This window comes from Panthera pardus, unplaced genomic scaffold (genome assembly GCF_024362965.1).
Source record: "Panthera pardus isolate Hobbes unplaced genomic scaffold, ASM2436296v1 HiC_scaffold_21, whole genome shotgun sequence".
Taxonomy (NCBI): domain Eukaryota; kingdom Metazoa; phylum Chordata; class Mammalia; order Carnivora; family Felidae; genus Panthera; species Panthera pardus.
In genome coordinates, this window is record NW_026526777.1 from 15853610 (window position 1) to 15878119 (window position 24510).

The following is a 24510-nucleotide window of genomic DNA, read 5'->3' on the forward strand; positions in this document are numbered from 1 at the left end:
GGCCCCTGGTTCCATCTCTCCTAGCAGATTGAAACATCTGTCTGAGTAAGACGTCCTTACTTCACTTCACCTCGTCTTTGGATCAACACGCTGTAGCCAAACAAAACACATTTATTGGAATGTATTTAATTAGGAAAGTCCTCAAGATAAAAGACAGTTTGTCTAACCCTCCAATTTCCTTCAACTCCCAGTTACAGATTTAAGGACCCTCATTACCAATTAGTAGGTTTGATCTAAGAGAGTTCCCTACTTTTATCTGCCCTTTGTAATTAAGGTCAAGATTTTGAGGGCCCATTAAGATGTTTGCAGTATCCCTCTCCAGATGACAATAAGTGTTTACACCTACTGATGTAATATTGTGAGGCCTTTTACCACCCATATTTCAGAATGCTTCACCTACCAATAAATACTATACATTAAATCTGAAAAATAACAAAAGTTTCTTTTCCATGAAGAAAATGAAGCACTTAAGTAATGCTAAAATAAGCGCCATTGATTGAGACCAACTTGGACTAAGAACTCAACCTTTCTTAGAAATTTACAATCAAAGTGAAACAACACCAGGGCTCACCAAAATTTATTCATGCATGCGATCATTTCACTTATCAAAAACTATGTATTAAATTTGTACTAACAACCAGTCACTACCCTGAGACCAACAGCTATGAAAACAAATAAATAAGAATTCCCATCAGGAATTTGCAGCCTCTATGAATGGACAGAGAACAGATATGTAAGTGCTGTAATGTGAGAAGCGATGTCCGTGTAAGAGCTGTGACAGAGGAAGCAGAGAGCATTGCAAGGACGCCTAACGCAGACAGAAGAGGTTGGAAAGACTTTATGAAGGGTGTGATGCCTGAGCTGAGAACTAAAAGACGAGTAGAAACATCAGGTGAAAGGAAGGTAAGGCAGGCACAGAGGGCGACAGGAAGTGAAAGGAACTCCAGGAGGTGTGAAAAACAAGAACCTTGATACGAATGTAGCACAGTGTAGGAGAGAAAAAATAATGGAGATAAGGCCAAACAGCAGGAGTCAGATGATGAAGGCCTTTATTGCCACACTCGGCAGGTTGTCTTTATGCAAGAATGAGTGGAAATTAAAGCTTTTTAGGCAATGGAAGGTCACAACCATGTGTACGCATTTTTGAAGAATTCCTTGTCCACTAAAGAAATGATTGAAAACAAATATGTATGGGACATTAAAGCAATTAAAAAGTAAAGATTGAACAAGCATAATCCCCACAAAAGCAAAACCCTCTGTTATTTGAAGACTAGCCCCATATAACAAAACAATTTTGAGATAAAAAGAGGGGTTGTTTTATTCTTTAAAAAAAAAAAAAGAGTTGGGTTTGGGGCACCTGTATGGCTCAGTTAAGCATCCGACTACAGCTCACGGTTGGTGAGTTCAAGCCCCACGTCGGGTTCTGTGCTGACAGCACAAAGCCTGCTTGGGATTGTCTCTCTCTGCCCCTCTCCTGCTCATGCTCTCTCGCTCTCAAAAATAAATAAACATTAAAAAAATAAAACGTTGGAGGGATGCCTGGGTGATGTAGTCACCAAGTCATGATCTTGCAGTTTGTGTGTTTGAGCCCCCCATCGGGCATAGCCTGCTTTGGATCTTTTGTCCCCCTCTCTCTCTGTCCCTCACCCACTCACACTCTCTCTCTCAAAGATAAATAAAGCATAAAAAAAATTTTTTAAAGAGTTGGAAATTCTGGCAAAGAAAAAAAATAACTCAGAAATTAGAGAGATTATTGAGGGAAGGCAAAATTTCAACAATGATTCCTTGCACGTAAAGAAAACAAAGAATTCTTTCATGGGCTAGGAGCATCTTTGAAAGACTGGGCCTCACAGGAAAACAAAGAAATGAGGATAAGTGATGAGAGAGTACAAAGGAGAAGAACGAAATGCCATAGAGGAAAGAATAAGAAACACAGCATGGGGAGTTGCCACAACTGAAATTGGAAATGACGATGTGGGCCTGAAGGGTATAGAATAACAGTTATTAGCAATGAACAGTTTAATCTGCTACAGCGAATTGATCCAAAAATATAGTGACCGTCTGTGGGCCGGTGAATGGTCTGGGCAGTTCTGCCCCACTAGGTCATCCAGGGACCCTGATTCCCTCCAGTTTATGACTCATGATGTTTCCGGTGCTGTCGTCATTCACATGGTGCAGCTTGGGTTGCCGCAACATCCTATGTCCAGCCCATCAAAAGGGGATGAGAAAGTCAATGGAAGGCAAGTGATTTCCTCTTAGAAAGTGACGTGCAAGATGCTCCTATCACGTCCATGCTTCCTCCATTGTTGAGATCTGAGTCACATGACTACCCCAAAGCTGCAAAGAAAACAGGAAAAATTAGACTGTAGCCAAGAAGCCTCAGACCAGGACAGAAGGCATATATGGGAACCCACTAGTGGTCATCACAGAGAATATGTGGCAGACGCCCTCTGACCAGAGAAAATAAAGACAGAAGATAATCCCTTCTATTTTATAGCAATTTATTTTATGATGCTCTGTCACATAACTTCTTGCATTTTATTTTCATACTAATTCTATAGAGTAGGCAGATCAGGGTTTATAGTAAGGAAATGCATATAAGGAAAACGTGGTCAAAAACCCCACATGGATGGATTGAGACTCAACCCCACATTCAGTGGAGATACGGCAGGTGGCCAGACAGCCGAAGAGGAGGACTTACTCTTCCGATTTTCCATCTGAGAAAAGTCATCTAGAAACCACCATACAAAAACAAATACATACAAACGTATTCGAATTCACAATATTAAATAAGTGGAAAACATTTAACCAATTAAATTTTCCATTTTTTAAAAAATAAATTTGTAGCATTTGTGCTTCTGAAGTTATTAAAGCTTAAAACGGAACAGAGACTTTTGGGACACCATTGGATCACATGGATGGTTATCTACTAAAATTCCTGCCAGTGCAAAACACTCAGTAGTCTGGTTTTATTCTTTTCTTTTTTTTTAAAGTTTATTTATTATTGAGAGACAGAGAGACACAGAGTGTGAGCAGGGGAGGGGGCAGAGAGAGGGGGAGACACAGAATCCAAAGCAGGCTCCAGGCTCCGAGCTGTCAGCAGAGAGCCCAACGCAGGGCTCGAACTCACAAACTGTGAGATCATGACCTTAGCCGAAGTCGGTAGCCTAACCAACTGAGCTACCCCGGCGCCCCAGGTTTTCTTCTTTTAATTAGATTTGTTGTTTTTGGCTTGGGTTTCCGTTGTGGTTTGGTGAAAGAGGGAAGTAAGTATGTAGTGGACTGTGCATTCATTTATATCCACTGGCCCTGATAAGCTAAGTTTCAAGTCCTGTATCTCATAATAACTACATTATATAATAATTTAATGTAATATGAACAATGTAATAATTGGTAAAATTTATCATACTAAAATTATGAAAGTATGTTGGTGAAACTGCCTCATATAGAAATAAAATATATACAAACCTGTGAAGCATTAACATCCAATGTACATTAGTCTAGTGCTTTTATTCATTTATTTTATCATTTACTTTTTTTAAAAATGTTTTAATGTTTATTTTTGAGAGAGAGACAGTGCGAGCTGGGGAGGGGCAGAGAAGGAGGGAGACACAGAATCCGAAGCAGGCTCCAGGCTCTGAGCTATTAGTACAGAGCCCAATGTGGGGCTCAAACTCACAAATAGGGAGATCATGACCTGAGCCAAAGTCAGATGCTTAACTGGCTGAGCCACCTAAGCACCCCTGTCTAGTGCTTTTAGATTTCAGTCATTCCTTTCATGTATCCATATTATCCATATTTGCTTGTTCAGAAAAGGTGAACTCTATTCTGTGCAATTCCATATCTCTTCATCTAATACACACAGAAAATGTTTTTTCTGATTTAGAAAATTAAGATTATTATTAGAGTTTTACTCACACACAACAGCATTAAAGCGTTAATTTGTAAGTGTTTACAAGTTTTGATATTCATTTTCAATAGGACGGTAAGACAGCAAAAATGTTTTAAAAGTCTCAGTGTTCAATTTCTCCCTTTCCAGATGTGAACCTGGAGCCTTACGTGATGTATGAGTATAGAATTTCTGCATGGAATAGCTATGGGCGAGGATTCAGCAAAGCTATTAGAGCCAGGACCAAAGAAGATGTGCCTGAAGGAGTGAGTCCCCCTACGTGGACCAAAATGGATAATCTTGAAGATGTAATAGTCTTAAATTGGAAGAAACCTATACAACCAAATGGTATTAAGCCATTTTTAAAATTGAAATAACATAATCCAGTAACTGCATAAGGAAATTGAAATGAGTGTAATCTACATTTAATAGGCATGCATCTAACCATTAAAAATTATTTGCTGGTAAAAGGAACTGTAGGTATGTGCCTACTGATCTTCCTTTTTGTAACATAGGACCTGCAAATTTTTAGTCCCCCAATTTTTTCTTGAATCCTAGAATACATCTGAGCTCTTTCAAACAAACAAAGACTGTTAAAGGAAAGCAAAATAGTTTTAATATTGAAGGTAATTTTGCTTGGCAGTAGGGGGAAATAAACATATATGTCTCTTTAATTGTCTGTGTCCAGAGTCCCTCTCTTCGGTAAGAGTGCATGTCGTTGCTCGAACACAGCAAAAACAATAGCAAATTAAAAGTAAATAATGCTATATTATCCCATTTCCTTAGAATCCCAAGACATGTTAAGTTGTTTGCAAATAGTTAAAAGGATATGATACTCAAATCTGGGCATCTCTCTGCCTCTTTTAGGTCCTATTATTTACTACATTCTTCTCCGAAATGGAATTGAATGCTTTCAAGGAACATCACTGAGCTTCTCTGATACGAAGGGAATTCAACCATTTCAGGAATATTCATACCAGCTGAAAGCATGCACGGTTGCTGGCTGTGCCGTCAGCAGCAAGGTAAGGGCAGGTACCTAAACCCCAGACAGAAGTAGCCAGGATGACGACTATCTGGATATCCAGGTCGTGAATGATTTTTCCAACGGCAGAAAACAATATCCCCACCGATGCAGTGGTAAGTAGGGTGCCATCTCAACCGACTGCTAATCCTCATGCCTGAAAGGAGAGATCACTGAAATTTATCAAAGTTATGCAAATATAAATGTTTCATTAATTAAAAAAGAAAAGAAAACTTGAACCAGTGTTACCCTTTTTTATCACATTTTTCCTCTGCCGACTATTTTTAGATGACCTTCCATAAACTCATAATAATTATCAAATCATTCTTCAGTTTAAAAGGGTTTCTATTTAACCATCACTTCAACAAGGATGACCTGCTCTTGAAAAACAGAGAAAGGGGCAAAAGAGCCTGGCATAGAAAATAATCTGATACCAAAACTCTTGCTACAACCTGGCAAGAAATGACGAGGACCCGAATTCATGCAACAGGGGTCAGAATGGAGAACGTCAAGAAGATACAGCAGATATTGGGGGACAAAATCTACAGGGCTTAGTGTCAACTATACACAGGGGAATAAGAGGAAAGGATCATGGATATATTTGAGATCTCTAGCTTGAGCAAATTATAGATCATGGTGCCATCCTGCTAGCAAATAAAAAAAATTAAAGGAAAATCTGAACATAGAGAGTAAGATTCAAATTTTAAAAGCTTTTAAAAATGTACTTAAAAGAAGGAGCAGGTAGCAGAATGGTGGAAGGAATTATTATTTGGCACCTCAAGTGAAAATTCAGTCAGAAGCTGGATTACAAAGTGATTGAATCTTCTAGAAAGATCTTTCTAGATCTAGAAAGATCTAGAAAGCAAGGAGTTTGAAAAGAGTCGTTAAGGAGAACAGAGAGAGAGAGAGAGACAAAAACAAGAACACAGACAATGAACAGTGGGAGCGCTCCTGAGAGCAAGAGCCCACAGATGAGACTGGAAAGAAACAGTCAAACCATTTAGGAGGAAAATAAAGACAGAGTCATTTCACAGAAGCCAACCTAGTCAGAGTAAACTCAGGAGAAACAAACACACAGCAGCTCTGATTCCTTTCATGCCGTTACAACTTTAGAAGAGCATCATCTTCGCACACTGTGCCGGAACCATCCAAGTAAAACATTCAGTCAGATGGATCAGCCGCAGTGCATATGCGCAGCTTTTTATTCAACAGACCTCCAGAAACATCTCTGAGCGTGCCACAATTTAGACAGATGGCAGCTGATTGGCCCAATCAAAAGTTATGGTCCGAACGTTCCTGGAACAATTCTGTGCTCTTTTTACGTAGGTGCAGCTCCTGTCTACCAGATGCCAGAACAATTGGTTAAAAAGTGAAAGCAGAGTTAATTCTGTGAAAAAAGAAATGCAGCTAACTTTTGTTCAAAATTATATTTTGATAATGCTGAATGAATGGCTGGTGGATTGATCCTTTTTTCCTTGTCTACTCAGTTCTTTTTCTAGAACACTGGCACGGGCACTGTTAAGTCATCCTGGGTTATCACAGGAAGAATACCAAAAAAAAAAAAAAAACCCTGCCCATTTATACTGTTCAAAACATATTATATGCAAGCAAGTTCAGATGTGGGTTTTGCTTCATATTTACTGGTGCTTAAAATGTACAAAATCAGGCTGTTAAAATGCAAAGACACTGATGAGCCATATGGAAGAGAGTTATCAAGAGTTCTCTAGTAAGCCAGTCTGCCAGCCAGATTTTCCTTGCTTAAACTGAGGGCTGTGCTCTGTCATCAAAATTGTTGTTGAACCTGTTGTGATAAATGGTAGTCTGAGACTTATGGAATGTATTCAAGGTCAGATTTCATTGTTTAAATAGGATGGGAGGAAAAGCATAAAAAAGGGGGGACTGTTTCTCCAAGCCCCTGCTAATGATATGCCAGACAACAACATTTTAAAACAAAAGTGACATTCTCATTGATCGGGATACCTAGCGTACTATTACCATAAATTGCTGTTGAACTCTTATGTTTTCAGGTAGTTGCAGCTACTACCCAAGGAAGTCCACAGAGTGTCCAGCCACCGAGAGTCACGGCGCCCAGTTCGGAGTCTCTGCATTTGAGCTGGAGTGTCCCCGAGAAACCAAATGGCATCATTAAAGAGTACCAGCTCAGGCAGGTTGGGAAAGGTCTCATCTACAGTGGCACCGCTGACAGGAGGCAGCATACGGTCACAGGTGAAAAAAAAAAAAAAAAAAAAGGAAAACGTACCGGAAGAGTCTGTCATTGTGGTTAGGGGGGGCAAAGCATCCCAGGGGTGTGCATTTGATATATGAGGTCACTTCGAAAGGACGTGTTCTCCTGACATATGGTCAGGTCCCACTTATCCATGCTAATAGAAGAGCCCACACTGGCAGCAATAAGCCACAACAGCAGATAACTTCAGAAATAATTTATATTTGGCTTTGATATGCATTATGTGTAGGGTTTTTGCATCAGTATTAACTTTTTTTTTTCTCAGACAAACGGTAAGATGCATTTTCATTCCCCAAGGATATACTCGTAGATAATGGGACTGGGATAGCCAAGAATGCACTGGAGAGCAGGGTGAAATCAGCCAGAGGCGAGCGTTTATCTACTGAGTGGGTAACTGATACACAGAATAGTTGACAGGTGACTGTTTGTGACAATTTGTTATTATGAACATTAATTAATAGTATTATTTTTATTGCTAGAGCATTTATTATAATTAACTTTCATAATAATATAATGGTACAGTATAATAGTATAATGTCAGATAATTACTAGAAGTCATTATAATAATAATTAACATGTTTTGGTTTGAATGTCACTTCTGAAGAGAAGAGAGGCGTCTTCTGACTTCCCCAGTCTAAGGAAGTTTCTCTAATACGCCACCACATCCCCTTGTCTTATTTTCATCATGGACCTTTCACTGCCTGAGAGTGCTTGGTTTTTCTTTGCTTTTTATGTCTCCCCCCACTGGGATGTAAGCTCCAGAATTGCAGAGGTCTTCTCTACCTAGTTCAATGTGGTACTTCTGGCACCTAGAACAGTCCTTGACATGGTTCACAGATGCCAAACAAATGTTCATAGATGCCAAACAAGTGAATTTCACACGAGCCACTTGGCAGGCACTACAGACCTATGGGGGAAAGAGAGGTATTACTCCCATTTTACAGAAAAAGATACTGTGAGAGATTAAGTAATTTAGTTCATTCTTTGGATCTACCGAATCATGGCAAACAGTTGTGTAAATTGAGATTCTGAGACCATAGGCAAGAGGTTACAAACTTACTCCACGCCACCCCCCTTGTCAGAAGCTTCCCTCCAAGGCCTCCCGAGTGAATGTTCTTTCTTTGGACCCCGTACCTTGCAGGGAGCATGGATACTAGAGATAATGAAACTCATAAAGAAGCACAGAAAGGTCTGGAAGAGTGTGGCTGAGTTTTCCTCAGAGAAGGAACCAGTTATACTATGTAGGTGGAAAAATCAATTCATCGTGATTTGCTCTTAATTCTACAATTCCCTGACACACAAGCAGGCATTCATTGACAGATGTTTTCAATGACTTGACCACTGTTTTCCAGAAGTGCCATAAGCCTGCAGAAGGTGCTTAATAAATATTTGCAGACTTGCACATTGCATTCCTTATCTGAAGGTCCTGAGCTGGATCAATGATAATGCAGATGGAAAAAGCCCTCATCAATTCAGATTATTAAATTTATTTCTTATATCTCATTTCACTGAAAGTGAAATTGATCACCAGTAGTTGAAATACTGTTGTTTTACAAAACACAACTTTACATTTATATTGTGCTTTATAATTTTAAAGAACCATTTCCATTTGGACACATTTGATTCTCATTACATCCCTGTAAGTGGGGGATGTTTTTAATATCCACACTTAAAAGATGAGGAAGGAAAGTGACATACTCAGGGTGCCCAAGGCATTCCCTGCCTCCATCTATAAGGAAATCAGAGTACTGTTTCATTCTTTAAAAAAAAAAACAAAAACAAAAACAAAAAAACTGTTGCCCACTTGCTGTGTTGGAGGTAGTACAGTAAGTGCTCTAAACTAAGATTGCTGCTCTCAGGAAGCCCCCAGTAATAGGGGACACTGAAAAGTTAAGAACTAATTGCAAATACACCACAAAGGATTCAACAGCAGAACTCTAAAGAATGCTGCCGGGGGAAATCAAAACAATGACTTGGAGTGGAAAATGAAGTGTCAATTACAGAGTGTGGAAAGCCATTTAGACTTTGTATCAGTAAAGGTTTCACAAAAAAACTGGGATACAGTGTTACAGAATGTTTTTCTCCCAGTATCTGTCCACTGAGCCAGCATGGGCTTTGAACTGTGAGCTGTAGTGGTTTGCATTTTTTTTTTTTAACGTTTATTTATTTTTGAGACAGAGAGAGACAGAGAATGAACAGGGGAGGGGCAGAGAGAGAGGGAGACACAGAGCCTGACGCGGGGCTCGAACTCCCGGACCCTGAGATCATGACCTGAGCCGAAGTCGGACGCTTAACCGACGGAGCCACCCAGGCGCCCCGGTTTGCATTTTTTTTAAAACCAGCATTGACTTGACTTGCTGACAGACTAAACCCTAACGCAATGTTCAAACCAACAGGATTGATAGACTCATCAGTTACAAAATAATTGGAAAGATTTTTCTTTAAAACACCCTCTCTCCCCCCAGTTCTTCCTTTCATTGTCATTTTTAATGAATATTTTCGTCCCAGAGAGGATTTCATACACGTAACTTGATGCAGAAGTTCTCTTTTATTAGGATAAATATTTTAAAGTTTTTCTATATGATTTTGCTTTCTATAACATCATAAAATGAAAAGAAGACTTTGGAATTCATTTGGTTTGTCCCTCTGTACCATTTAAATAGATTTAGAGAGTACTCCACTCAGGCAATACAGCCCTACAGAGAAATATGTCTTTGTTGAATGAAGAAGAAAACTTTCGTTCAGCAAAACCTGACCAAGTACAGAGCCTCCCATATGCGGTTCCTATGGGACGGCAATGGTGCTAGGCGTTAGGTAATCTAAAACCTGAGATATATGTTAGCGTTCACATGTCTTATCTGCCAGGAAAAAATCAGTTCTGTAGCTCACTGACCGACCAAATTCACTATGGATGTATTTTATGATATGAATGACTGTTTTATTGAGATCGTGGAATGAACTAAAATAATCAAATTTATTTTACATCGCATCCCAAATGTTTGATCGAAGAGCTGCCTGTACCCGCTGGGATAAATGTTTTGACTTTCTCATCATTTCCAAAACGTTGGCATTTTCTAAGTAACCGTCAAACGCTAATGAAGCTGTACCCGGAGTCATTCTGGAGCCTGAAATCTAGGTCCTTAGAAATGACAGAAGGGAAAGCAGGCACCTTGCCTCAGCCCCATTGTCTCCATGCTTATTTTTAATTACCTCAAAGCTTTAGAAACATGATCCCGTAAATGCTTTGTGGGAATAGTGGCGAAGGCACTCATCATGTGAAATCCATAAATTGCTTATAATCCTCTCAAGATGTTAAAAAAAGCATTAAGTAATTGAAGACAGGAAGTCCTCAGTTAATTATTTAGAGGTGTTATCAATGCTTTAAGTAAACTGAAGCATTTTCTGCTATCTCACTGAGCTGAATACCATGGGGACGAAGGAGGAACAGCCATCATCTTCTCATATTCGCTAATGCAAACAGCACATGGCAGCTTGTCAATAAAAGACCTTTTCATATCATTTATTACTAAACAGGTCCACCATCCTGCACAGAACAATCAGGATGTCAGTTATGGGCATTGTTTCTCTTCAGGTTACCACGGCTTTATGGATGGTCCTCCTAGTGTGGGCACTGGGGCAGAAGAGATGGAGAAAGGATTAACTAAATAATTAGGGCCACTGAGAACAAAATGAATTAATCATGTCCTCTTTCGCAGCAGATTTGATAAGGGCTTATGTGTCTCTTAACTCAGGGAGAAGTGTTTTCAAAATAATCTATTAAAAGTTGCTTATCATTGCATTTTACTTAAAAAGGGAAGACCCACCAGTGTTAAGTTAGCAAGGACAGAACAATCTGCCTTTCTTTTGCATCTTCCGAGAAGCTCATGAAAACCTGTGCTAAAATAGCATGTGCCCTAACAATGCAGGTTGTAGCCCACATGCACTACTCTCGTGTAGTGAAACAGATATCTACCCATCATTTCTGGGGAGAAAAAAAAAGGAGAACATACTTTGAGCATCAATATCACAAAATGTGGAAATTCTTTATAAGGGGATTTTACATTTAGATAACTCTGCTATGTACTTCCATAGTATCCAACACTTGGTTCTCAGGACATTTATTAGACTTTATCACAATATCCTTTTTCTTGTCTTTATTCCTGAGCTAGTAGGTGAAGCTTTTTAAGGACAGAGAGAGACAGTAGCCTCCTGTTTTCCCTTGTATCACTTATACTGTGATAGGCATCTATCGTAGCACTTAACATATTAAGTATCCAAAAGTATTTGTTGAGTGAGTAGATATTAAATAGGAAACTAGTGTCTGAATGTTTTTATTCCATTTTGATTGAGTACAAAAATCAGACTGTCAAATACATCTAGGTCTCAGGCAGGAATGGCTACATCATTTTCAGGGCCCAGGGCAAAATGGCAACATAGGGTCCTTTGTTCAAAAATCATTAAGATACAACTCAACATTCAAAAAAACAAATAATGCAATTCAAAAGTGGGCAGAAGACATAAACAGACATTTCTCTAAAGGAAACATACAGATGGCCAAAGACACATGAAAAAATGCTCAACATCATTCATCATGAGGGAAATGCAAATCAAAACTACAATGAGATATCACCTCACACCTATCAGAGGGGCTAAAATAAACAACACAACAAACAAGTGTTGGCAAGGATGTGGAGAAAAAGGAACCTTCATGCACTGTTGGTGGGAATGCAGACTGGTGCATTCCTGTGGAAAACAGTGTGGAGTTTCCCCAAAAAACTAAAAACAGAACTAGCCTATAATCTGGTAATCACACTATGGGGTATTTGTCCAAAACATGCAAAAACATTACTTTAAAGGGATACATGCACCCCTGTGTTTACTGCAGTTTTATTTATCATAGCCAAATTGTAGAAGCAGCCTAACTATCCATCAGTAGATGAATGGATAAAAAAATTTGATATATATATATATATATATATACATATATATATATACATATATATGTATATATATATATCAATATATCAATATATGTAAAATTAGATTTTATATATATGCACACACACTGGAATATATACAGCCATAAAAAATGAAATATTTCCATGTGCAACAACATGGACGGAACTAAAGAATATAATGCTAAGTGAAATAAGTCAGTCAGAGAAAGACAAATACCATATAATTTCACTCATATGTGCAATCTAAGAAACAAAACAAATGAACAAAGAGGAAAAAAAGAGAGACAAACTAAGAAACAGATCCTTAATTATAGAAAAGAAACTGGTGGTTGCCAGAGGGGGGATTGGGGGCGCTGGGTGAGATTGGTGAAGGGATTAAGAGTACGCTTACCACAATGAGCACTGGGTAATGTACAGAAATGCTGAATCACTGTATTGTCCACCTGAAACTAATATAACACTGTATGTTAACTATACTAGGATTAAAAGTAAAAACTTAATAAATTTTTTTGAAAAGAATATAGTTTTCAAAAAAGAATCATAAAAATTTTTTAAAACCAGAGCATGGAATCAAGCCTCAGTCCCACCTAGAACCGCCTGGAATCTTGGGTACTCTACAGGTCACACACCCATGAAGCCAGCCTTGATCTCTGGCAATCTGGATTGATTGGCAGCGTGTTTCTTGAACCGAAACAGGAAGCAAACTCAGGCAGTGATCATATCCTTGGAACAACTCCGGGAGCTTCTCTTCTGTGGTTGTATGTATTGCTTTACACTGCGTGTGCCCCAGCTACCAAGCATCCGACCTACAAAAATAGATACGACAATTCATTTTGTTTTCATTTTTCCAACTCTGAGGAGAACTTTGTGCCTGGATATTTGCAAAATGAAAAATCAATACTTGCAGAACATCAACCACTTTTGTATACTTTAAAAATCATTCTTATAAATAGAAGATTACAGCCAAAGAATTACGGTTCACAGCTGCCTGGACATTAATATTTTAAGAAAAAGAATCTTTCCCCTGAAATCCCAGATACTTTTAGGTTCTTTGCCTGTGCAATCTTTGTTTCTGTTTTGTTCCAAGAGTTCTAAATAACTCCTGCTCTCTCTGCAATATATGTTCTTGTCGAGTATTTGAGCAGCATCAGACTTGGCTGCCTCCTGATGCCTCACTTTGTTTCCAGAAAGACTCGGTCTGAAAATATAGAGTAAAAGTGGCTTTTGTCTAGTATAGCACCAGACTCCAGAGAAGAAAACTATTTATTAAAACAGCGTTACAAAAAGCAAAAGCAAGGGTTTTTTTTTTTTCTTGGACGATCTTAGTAATCGTTTTAATGTTGATCTGTATTTGGAAAGAGAGTCTGCCAAGAAGTAACTTACCTGGGAAGTGCTTCTTGGGATGAATCTGATTACTATGATATTGGGGAGGGGGGCCTAAACTATGGCCTGAAATTTCACACACAAAAAAATTGAGTCAAGAAACACTTAAGCTTGTAGCAAGCAGTCAGAAGCAAAAGTCGTGAGGTTATCTCATAGGCATTTGCCGTGCAAGAGTCCCTTTGTTTTGATGTTTTGATGCCCCGTTCATGAGCCGTCAATCGAACTTGTACTTTGAAGCATTGATACAGGAAGCATTCCTTTCCAATGGCTCACAAATGGGCAAGAAACGGACTTGGCTAACTGGGATGCGTGGCTCCTGAGACGGTGGTGGGTGGTACTGTCACGAAAAGGGGACTCTAGCATGTGGGCTCCTAACACATTTTTTAATCAAATTTTGTAAAACACTCATAATGTAAATGCGTGTTAGAAGTCTCTAAAGTAATTCCACAGTATCTTCGTGTTCCATTTTTGAACATCCAGATTTTCACATAGAATTATCAATTTAAAGTGGAATCCTGCTATAATTCTATCCATCATAGCCAAGGTTGCCAGTGGGTGCTGAAAGTTTCTGGGAATCTCCATGAACAGAGATGCTCTGAAGGTGATCACTTAGTGAGATCCAAGGCAGCTAAAGGCAGAAAGAAGCGTTTCACATCAGCAAGACTCAATGTAGATTCACGTGGGCCCTGCCCAAACATCCAATTTGGGTGAATTAGTGCCAGGACAAGCTTCTTGCCCAAAACGTGTACAATATCTGATAACCACCTACCACAAAGTTTTTAAAGAAACCAAGAATCTCAGCCCTTGAACTAATCACTGACCAAATGATTGAGGAACTTGCAGAATTACATATTTTGTAGGATTATTTGGTAATTCTTTAGAAAATAGCAGATGACATTACGGAATAGCCCAATGAATGCTTTGAAGTAGCACTTACGATCTCAAATTATAATGGACAAAATGCCTTTCCCTGACTATTTATCTGGAGATTAAAAATTAGAAACAAGCTGATATTCATAAAGTATATCAAATGTCAGGGCACCTAGGTGGTTCAGTGGTTTAAACGTCCGACTCTTGGTTTCGGCTCAGGTTATGATCTCACTCTTTCGTGGGTTGAATCCCTGCATCAGGCTCTGTGCTGGCAGTGTGGAACCTGCTTGGGATTCTCTCTGTCTTTCTCTCTCCCTCCTTTTCAGCCCCTCCCCCACTCACACTGTCACTTTCTCTCTCAAGATAAATAAATACACTTTAAAAAACAGTATATCAAATGTAACTGACATTGACATAAGCATTGATTCTGTTTTCCAAATCATATTTTTATGATTCATAGGTAGACTTTGGCAGTCCTTTTTAACACACATTTACTCCTGAATGTAATGTTACTTGAAAGTGTAATTATAATGAGTTTTGTTATAGTATGCTTCTTTCCTCTAAAAGAGAACATGATTCCCTGTAGGGAAATTCAGGTAATTTGCAGCCACCGTAATCTCCACTACACTGAAATGTTAAATGCTTGGCTTTTCTCCATGCATTTGCCTTTCTCTTCTCTACAACTACTATCTCCTACTCTTTTAATTCAATGCCGAGCACTTGAATGATGTTTTCTTTTCTCCTTCGACTCTTGGACTTCAGGATTAAGCTACGGTCAGAATGGTCCCTCTGAGACATCTCTTTATTTCCCTCTTCTCATCCTGATCAATTCATGAGTCATTTTCAGTTGGTGTGCCCTTTTCATTGCCTGTTACTAATATTTCATATATATCGCATTTTAAGGACTACCAATAGAGACTTACTTAAAATGGCAGCAAATTCCAGTTGAAATGTGTTGATTTTATTGAGTTTTACAGAGTCATATATATGAAAGGTCATCCAGTTCATGTAAATCATTTATGCCTGATGGCAGTCGATGCTTTCCTTACAGATTATTTCAACCAAGCCTCTTAGTAAGTTAGTCTTCTGACAATATGAAAAATGCAAGACCTAAGAAATAGGATGTAGACAATTATGGATTCAGATATTGCCTTCCCTCAAGGTAGCCTGTAGCCCAATTAAGCAGTCAATACCATCATGTCCACAGCATACAGTTATGGAAACTGAGGCACCTAGAGTTCAGAAAACTGACCCATGACGGTGTTAATAAGTAAGAAGGTAAAGGATTAGAACCCAAAAGAGTCTAACTTCACATGCTTCCCTCCTAACAGTGAGGCTACACTCCTTTGGTACATGAATTGTAGAAATATTCAAAATGGAAATACTTAAATATACATTCCCACTTGGAGATGTGTATATACATACATACATACATACATACATATACACCGAAAGTTTCACTGGGCTTTGAGCTACTTATGTCATTATTTTCCTTATGTGTCAGAGGTCTGACCCTGTTTCTCTGGCCCACACTTCTCAGCCTGGGTGCCCAGACTTCTGACGTCACCTAAGCTGATCTCTGTAATAATAGATGAGTTCCTCCAACTCTCTATGCTTCAACTCCCTTACCTGTTAAATGAGCAGATAACTGCAGTGACCCAGGGGGTTTAGTGAGGGTTTTGATTGTGTTAATATCCAGGAAGTCACAGGAGAAGGTCTGCAAGTGGTGTTCAGTAAATTTCAGCTAGTATGTTATTTATGTAACTGAGTAATCAACTTCTTTAAAAATAACTCCATTTCTTATAAAATATATTTGATTAATGCACAGAGTCCAGTGAAAAGAGTAAAAATGGAACAACAAAATCCCCTGAGTTTTATTTTTTGTTTTACTTTATACTTCTTTTTATTGCCTTGATGTTTGAACTAAATGCTTTCAACATATTTCTTTCATTTTAAGAACGACTGCAATGGTTTCTACCACTTTTACATCTTTCAGATACTGTTTCATCTTCAAAGTCATTCACAAATTTCAATGTGCTTGGCTGCAGCTCTTCTGTGATGGGAGGGCACAGGGCTTGGTATTAAAGTTGTGGGTTTCTCTCCACCCCAACCTGATAGCTCCATTCACTGTATGAACATTTGGTTCTCTGAGCCTCAGTATTTTCTTACCTGTGAGGCAGGAATAATTATTCCTGTCCTGATGATATTCAAGGTGAAACCTCTTCACTTTTTCACCAACCCTTTTCATGTTGTTGCTAATTCTGTCTCCCAGAATCTCATAACTAACTATTTCTAACACGCGTAGGGTAATCACAGCTGCTCATGGTCCCCTTATGTAACATACAAGAATCTGAACTTGTGTGCCAGTGTGACATCATTAGTAATTATAATATTAATATCATTTAGAACTCTTTTTCTTACAAGTTACGGAAAACTCAGTTCAAGCAGGCGTAACAAATGGGCATTAAGTGGCTCATGTAAATAAAAAATCAGATGTAGACTCAAGGCTATGAGATGAGGTTTCCAGGACCCAATTTCTTTTCACCTCTAAGTTCTCCATTCTCAAGCACCATGTGGTGAACAAAGGACTACCAGCAGTAAAAATGAAAGTTTGAGTTCAAGGCCTACTTTGCGTTAGCCTAAATGAGGTCACATAGTCAATTCTGAGCAGCTAACATTGCAAAAGGAATGTGGAACCATATCCAGGAGTGGTCAATCCAGGTGGAGAAAATCCTAAACAAAGCACAAAGACTTGTAGTAGCCAAAAGACTGGTTTCCACAAGGAAACCTTGAGTTCTGTTATAAAAGGAAGTATGAGTGTACTCTGAAAGATAAACATAGCAGATGTAGAGTTGCATGAGACAGGCTGGCAAATGTGAGTTGAAATGAGCCAAATATTTCTACCTATGTTCCATATGGCTCTTTAAATTGACCACCATATTCATATATCAGGGCTAGACACAACCCTTGAGGACAAACTACTAGTGAATTAGATTAAATCCATTGTCCTTCCCTCCTTCACTTAAGGCCCCATGCCTCCCGCTCTCGCCTTTCTTGCCCTTCCATCTTTGTTTTCTTTCCCTAGTTCCTCACATCCCTTCCTCCTGAATGGTGATGACTTTGAAGTCCTCTGATTTCCCAAAGTAGGCTCTCTACCCAGCGCTCAGTTCTACCTCCTCTCCCCTTGATTCTGGTACCCCAGTAGCTTCAAAATATTCCTCTACTAGACCTGGCCCCATGCTCTGCAAGGCCAACACATACCATTCAATTTAAACACCTGTAACAGACTCCCTGGCACACCTTCCTTAATCTATAAAAATTCCTAACTGGCTAGCTACTCTGTTGCTGTACTGTCTTCTAGTGTTCTTGGCTATATATAAAGTGGATACCACTCAGCTCAGTTCAGAAAGATTCTGTAGGGAAAGGACAATTTCTATTTTTATATACATCAATTTTCTTTTTAGCGACTATCCTTATTGCAAATACCCTCAATCCTCTCATCGACTTTAGTACACCTCTGTGGTGACAAATTTCCTCTCCTTTTTCTAAGACGCATCCTAAAATATTCTTCAATGGTCATTGCGTGTCTTATATCAGACCAGCTAGAACACAAAATGAAGAAGAGAATTGGGTCTCATTTGAGGAGGGGGAGCATTTTATTTGTTTGTTTTTATTTAATAAGAAAATTCCAGAGAAAGAACAAGCATTGTTTCACTTTTACCAGCCATACTTAGTCAGGCATTTGGAAAAAAGTCTATAAAATATTTATTGTTTACACATCACATTAATTTTTGTATTATTTTAATAATATTCTGTAACTAGAAAACAATTGCCTACACAGTGAAGTAGATGTTGGGGGCTGAGATACTCATGGACTTATGAGGAAGGACCTGTTTCGTCCGATGACACTTTGGATGGACATCATGAACATGATAGCCTGACATTTTATGGAGCACTTTCATGGGCTTTGTGTTCTTTAAACAGTATTTAACAAACATCAAACACTTACAACTGGAAAACAATGATTAAAAAAGGAAAACACTCAGAGACATAAACCTTACTCTCAAAGGGCTTACATTCTAAGTGAGAAAGTAAGATATTCAGGTGAATTGGTATTACAAGGGTCAAGGTCCCCTTTTTCAGTAGCAGGAGTAAAGAGGGAGCATCACCAGGCTAAGTCAGTCCGCCACTGCGGTCTCTGACCTTCATTCTTAGATGATTCCTCCCTTTTTCTTTTGATCTCTCTATTTTATAATCTTCAGTATTTTCCTATAAGCTTTTATCAAACATATATGGCTTCAGTGGGGCTTAGATCTTTCATCACATTTCTTATCTACAAATCAAGTAAATATCAAAATTATGTAAATCCCCCATAGCAACCAAATAGAAGATTGCAATCAAATAAGTATCTGAATCTTATCACTAAATTGATGTGGAAACACAAAGGGCTTTGAAGCTGAATCCTGGAACAGCTCCAGATGCAGAACATTATTGCTTTAGCAGAGAACCCAGACTATTGCTCTAACTCTAAACAAACCAGTTAATTTTTTCATTTGTTTAACCAGCACCTACTTTGTGCCTGCCATTATTTGAAGGATACAGTGGTATCTTTCAGATATAGTATCTTTTAGTGCTTTTTTGGAGCTTATGTCCTAGAGGGGGAGACAAACAATAAATAAACAGATGTAATAAAACATCAGATAATGTTGAGAGCTATGGGAGAAGGAAGTAATTTGAGGGAATATGAAATGATGGATGTAGTATGTCGATAAAGTGGCCAAAATCTTTTAAAATGTAGCATTTGAGGAGAAATCTGCATAAAGCAAAAGAGTGGCACAGGAATGTCTCTGGAAAAACTCACCTGCCAAATGAGCAATATAGATATAAAAATGTAGTTCAGTATTCATGAAAAATTAATATAATAATTATATATATTAGCCCAATTATTTGACATATAGATGAAGTCCTATTCTTTAAGAAAAGGAAAATTTTTGACCTTTGGCATTGTTTGAATTTTTCCAAGAATCAAGGGCAAGAAGCTTTAGCCGCCATATGCTCCTTGTCAAATGCTGCTGAGTCTTAAGGTCGCTTCTGGTCAAATGAAGTAGTTCTCTAGGTAACCCATTTAATCTTCTCAAAAGCCTTCAAACCTAGCTGCTATCTTTCCCATCTTTAAAGATCAGTAGATCAAGGCAAAGAGAAGCTAAGTAACTTGCCCAAGGTCATCAGCTAAGGAGTAGTGAGGTCTAACAACATGCAACTTCTACTATATATGGCTTGCCATTCTTATTTATCCTGAGAACTTATTGAACAACTACTGGGATGTGTCATATTCTGAATACAATAAACACTATTCCTTCATCAAATTATGTTCAATCTATGTGTAAAGACAAAACCAACATACCTCCAAAACACTACAGAAGTGTGAGATGGTATTCTATTGGCACATATGGTGAAGTAGTGTAAACTTAAAAAAGAAGAGTGGGTTGGTGTGAATATGAGCTAAATATGGCTTGGGGCTAAACCTTATTTTGGATCTAACCTTATTTGGATCTAACCTTATCTTGGATCTAACCTTATTTTTATTTTTTCTACCTCTGTTCATATAAGAAGCTGTTGCAGAAACTGGGATAGTTAGCCTGGAGAAGAAAAGACTCAGGGGGGGATTTGATAACTGTCTACAAATATTTGAAGAACTGTCATGTGGAAAAGAAATTAGATTTGTTCTATATCTCCCTAGGGGTGCAAGTGATGGAAAGAAATTGCCACAATATAAGAAAGGACTTTTAAACAAAATAAGGAAAACTCTAGAGCTCTAAAGATGGAATGGGCTCTTTGAGAGATGAGTACTCTGATCAACTAGGCAAGGCAGCCTCTTCAATGACCTCTTGTACAAGGGAATCAAGAGAAAGATGGATGGATAGCTGGGTGGATGGATGGATGGATGGATGGATAAATGGATGAATGATTGGATGCATGATGGATGGATGGGTGGATGGATGGATGACATGAATTTTAAGATTTCTGCTAAGGCTGAGAATATATGATTATCAGAGATAAATGAAATTTCGATTAATACTGAACTGCTTGTGAAGTTCATACCTCCTTTAGAAAATGTTTTCTGCTTTTAAAATTTTGGAAATCATATCTACAACTCCACATGTTACTTCCAGTTCTTAATTGATAATAAATAATCCTCTCAAGATGCACTTTATTTCTTGTTTGCTCTTTCTAGGTCTCCAGCCATACACCAACTATAGCTTCACACTTACAGCTTGTACACCTGCTGGATGCACTTCAAGCAAGCCTTTTCTAGGTCAGACACTGCAGGCAGCCCCTGAAGGTAATTAAAAAATATCCATGATTTGGGAGAAGAAGTTTTCATATAGCATTTGGAAGTGAATTCTATAAACCCTTTCATGCAAAACAAAGAAGGAATAAAGTCGATAGGTACAAAATAAAATTGTATTCTAGTCTGCCATTCTTCAGGTTTGGTTCAACTATAAGCCACCCAACATAAATTTTGCTTTCACTTCTTTAAACCTCTTCAGTTTACTTTTCTGTGATAAAAATTATTATATACTTTGATATAAAATTTCTCAAAAAAAATCACAAATCAAACATCTCTGGAATGCCGGTTATATGACAAGTACATGCTCACTGCTGGAGCTGACTTAAATATTCACTATCATGAACTTGTCATCAAGTTGAAGACACAGTACAATTTCCCAAACTTACATAAAGACAGAGAATCTGAAAAGTGATGTTAAGAAAAAACAAGTGTTCAATAATATTGTAATAACGTATGGTGACGAATGGTGACTGCACTTACCATTAAGTAATGTGCAGAATTGCCAAATCAATATGTTTTACATATGAAACTAATATAACATTGCATGTTTTTGGTGTTGTTTTTTAAATGTTTGTTTTTGGGAGAGAGAGAGAGAGAGAAAGAGAGAGAGCGAGCGCAAACAGAGTAGGGGCAGAGAGAGAGGGAGACAGAAGATCCAAAGCAGGCTCTGCACTGAGAGGAGACAGCCCATTCCAGGGCTTGAACTCATGAACCGTGAAATCATGACCTGAGCCGAAGTCAGACGCTTAACCCACTGAGCCACCCAGGTACCCCAACATTGTATGTTAATGGTACTTCAATTGAAAAATGAACAGAATGCTCAGGATAATCTGAACAAGGAGAGATTATAACTCATCATGAAAATCAAAAATATTTTGTGGTGCGAGAGTGAGTTCTGAGATGGACCATGAAGAACAAAGATTTTAACAAATTCACAATAGAGGAGAGGAAGAACCAAACACAGACTGAGGACATGTAAAGTGGGGCCATCACCTTGGAAGGCAAATTGGCAATGTCTATTAAATTTAAAATGTTAATTTTCCATGACACAGCAGTTTCACATTCATTGTCTATGTCAGAAAATCACACTTTCAACAAATGCATAAGGAGACACGTACCAGGATGTTTATTGAAGCATTTTTGTTTGTTTATTTAATGGAAAACAGTTGGAAGTAATTTAAATGTCTATGAGTAGGGGAATTGCTAAATAAATTCAGGTATAGTCACATTATGAAACTCCATGCCTCATTTTAAAAGAATGAGACAATCTAACCATATAAAGAGGAAATTAAAACTGCAATAGTGCACGGTATCTTTTATGTATAAAAATGCTTTGGCAATAATATTCATTTCTATAGGTAAATAAAAATATAGAAAAAATTCTGGAAGCATATGTACATAACAACGGTTACCGATGGGTTGGGAACTGGAGTGGGTGTTATCATGTACTTTTAGAAGAAAGATAACCTCAGAAGCTTGGGTTAGTGATCAACTAATTATTTTGTTCATCTTTATTGTCTGCCTGTTTTCAATGTGGGGGAAACAGAGGCATACATGAGTTTATAAACAGAAATATAATGTTAATTACCATTGGAGAGTCCTGAACTGCTTGTCCATTACTCTTCTAATGAAAGGGATTGTTGTACCTCAGAATATTAGACCTGAACTTCCTACCAGTAAATGGGGAATAAAATGGAAAATTCCACATATGGGGCATATGGCTCCTCACCAGGATTTCACTAATGATGTTTTCTATATAAAGAATGTTTCATGTCAAAAAGCTTAGTGTTCCTTTGAAAGGAAGAAACCAGCAGTGGATTTTTTGGAAAGGTAAACTATCAAATGGATACTTTGATGATAATGGATAATTTCTAAAGGATCTATCAACCATTTTTGGCTGCAACTCAAACCTGGTAAAATAACAGGGTCTCTTGCTTCAGTGTACTCATCAAATCCATATATTTAAATTCTTAGAAAATATGCATCTATTTTCCCACCTTTCCCCCCAAAAAATTATTTAAAGAGCTCAGATTTCATGACTGAAAAAATTACATTCAACCACACACGGGAGTGTGAGATGAGAAATGTTTTACTTGATTTCTTTTTTTTTAACTTTATGCACCTTTCCTTTAACACAAATAACTGTGCAAAGGAATAATAAACGAAATGGGCTTTCCCCTGCAGAACAAACATGGATTTAGAATCCATTTTCTGGCGGTATAAGTGCCATTTGTGAATAACCTACATGTGACATAAATGTAGTCTGAGTACTTAACTTGGGGGTTGGAAGAGAACAAATCAGGACTAACATTAAGTTCTGTTGTACTGTAAAGTGGAAGTAAACATGTTATATCCCATTAAATTAATAATCTAAGCATAACTAATTATAAAATGCCTGAGTAAATCAGACATACTTTGAAGGTCTCACACTTGAGTGTCCTAAGTGAATATGGAGAGAATTAAAAGAAACATCGTTTCATAGCCACCCTGAGCTCCTCTTACTTCTCTCATTTTCAATCCAGGGGAAAAAAGTTAATGTATATTACTACCCCATTGATAAGTTGGACATAATTCTCTACAATTTTATCCTCATAGAAAATTGTGTACCTTTAGTCAAATAGGAAGAGTTCAAATTGGATTTTTGTTCCATCTTTTTAGAATTGCTGCCATACCAGCCAACTCTAATTAATTTTACAGTTCAATCATGCAAAATTGCAGGCGTGTTTACCTCTAGCATTGATAACGTGGAAAGGAAAAAGGAAAGGAAGATGAATCTTCCTCAGTCACATTCCATATCTCTCTTCCTCTCACCTTTTTTTAACTGTTAGATTCTTCCTCTATCCTTCGTACTTGTAACTACACGGTCTCCCTTGGAATCCTCAAGTACAATCTCCCAAAGTATACAGCTCTCACAAAGCCTGCACTCATTCAAGGCCTGTGTACCCACCAGTCTATAGATGTTTTTATTAGGTGTTTTGAAAATACTTCAGCCTCAGTATTCAACTCTTAAAATCTCTCTCCTCACTTCCTAACTTACTTTTCTTTCTTTTTTTCCTCCTTCAGGTATAATCATCCACCTTATCACCTAAACCCCAAAATGGGCCTTCTCGATGTTTCTCTGTTTGTTTTTTTTAGGTTGTAATATGTAGTTCTTCATAAAATCTTAGTAATTTTAAATCTTAAGGATTTTTTAAAAATGCTTTCTTCCTTTCCATCCCTTCTGGTGTTGCCTTAGTTCAGACTCCTATAACTTTTCGTAATTTAGTCTTCCTGCCTCTAGAGATTTCTCTTCTTCCTCATATTCCCATTCCAATTCTTTCCTCCCTTGTGCCAAGTCACCTCCATAAAATCCCATTTCCTTCCAGGAAAAAAAAATCCACATCTTCTTAGTAAAGCAAAATAGACCCCTCAAACTTTAAACTCTGCCAATCTGTTGAATCTTTCTGTCTTCCTCACATGCCCTCCAATGTACCAGTCATGCTGAAGTACCTGGAATTCTACCATACTTACCCATATTTCAAAGACTTTGTGTGGCTTTCCCACAGTTTTGATTTCTTTCGCTACATTCTCACTAACTCAGCTAACTCCCAGTTTTTCAAACTTGGGCTCACATCTCTCCCCTTCTAGAATTCTCCTGCTTCCCCTCTATCCCCATATTACTCCCAGTCTGTGTTGATACCCTTCCTAAGTGCTCTAAAGCACTATGCTTCTTTTCTTACAGCACTCAGCAAACTGGATTATAAATTTGTATTTGTTCATTTTTATTCACCACAATACTATGGGGTCCTTAAA

General features: G+C 38.1%; 1 protein-coding gene across 3 annotated transcripts in view; it reads left to right on the forward strand.

Annotated features, from left to right (window-relative positions):
* Nucleotides 1–24510, forward strand: part of USH2A (usherin) — a 739062-nt gene that overhangs the window by 579405 nt on the left and 135147 nt on the right. For all 3 annotated transcript variants that reach the window (XM_019465619.2, XM_053908979.1, XM_053908980.1), the window contains exons 53-56: nucleotides 4040–4237; nucleotides 4757–4911; nucleotides 6938–7136; nucleotides 20602–20709. In XM_019465619.2, the coding sequence (XP_019321164.2) occupies nucleotides 4040–4237; nucleotides 4757–4911; nucleotides 6938–7136; nucleotides 20602–20709 (660 nt within the window). The remainder of the gene's footprint in view (nucleotides 1–4039; nucleotides 4238–4756; nucleotides 4912–6937; nucleotides 7137–20601; nucleotides 20710–24510) is intronic.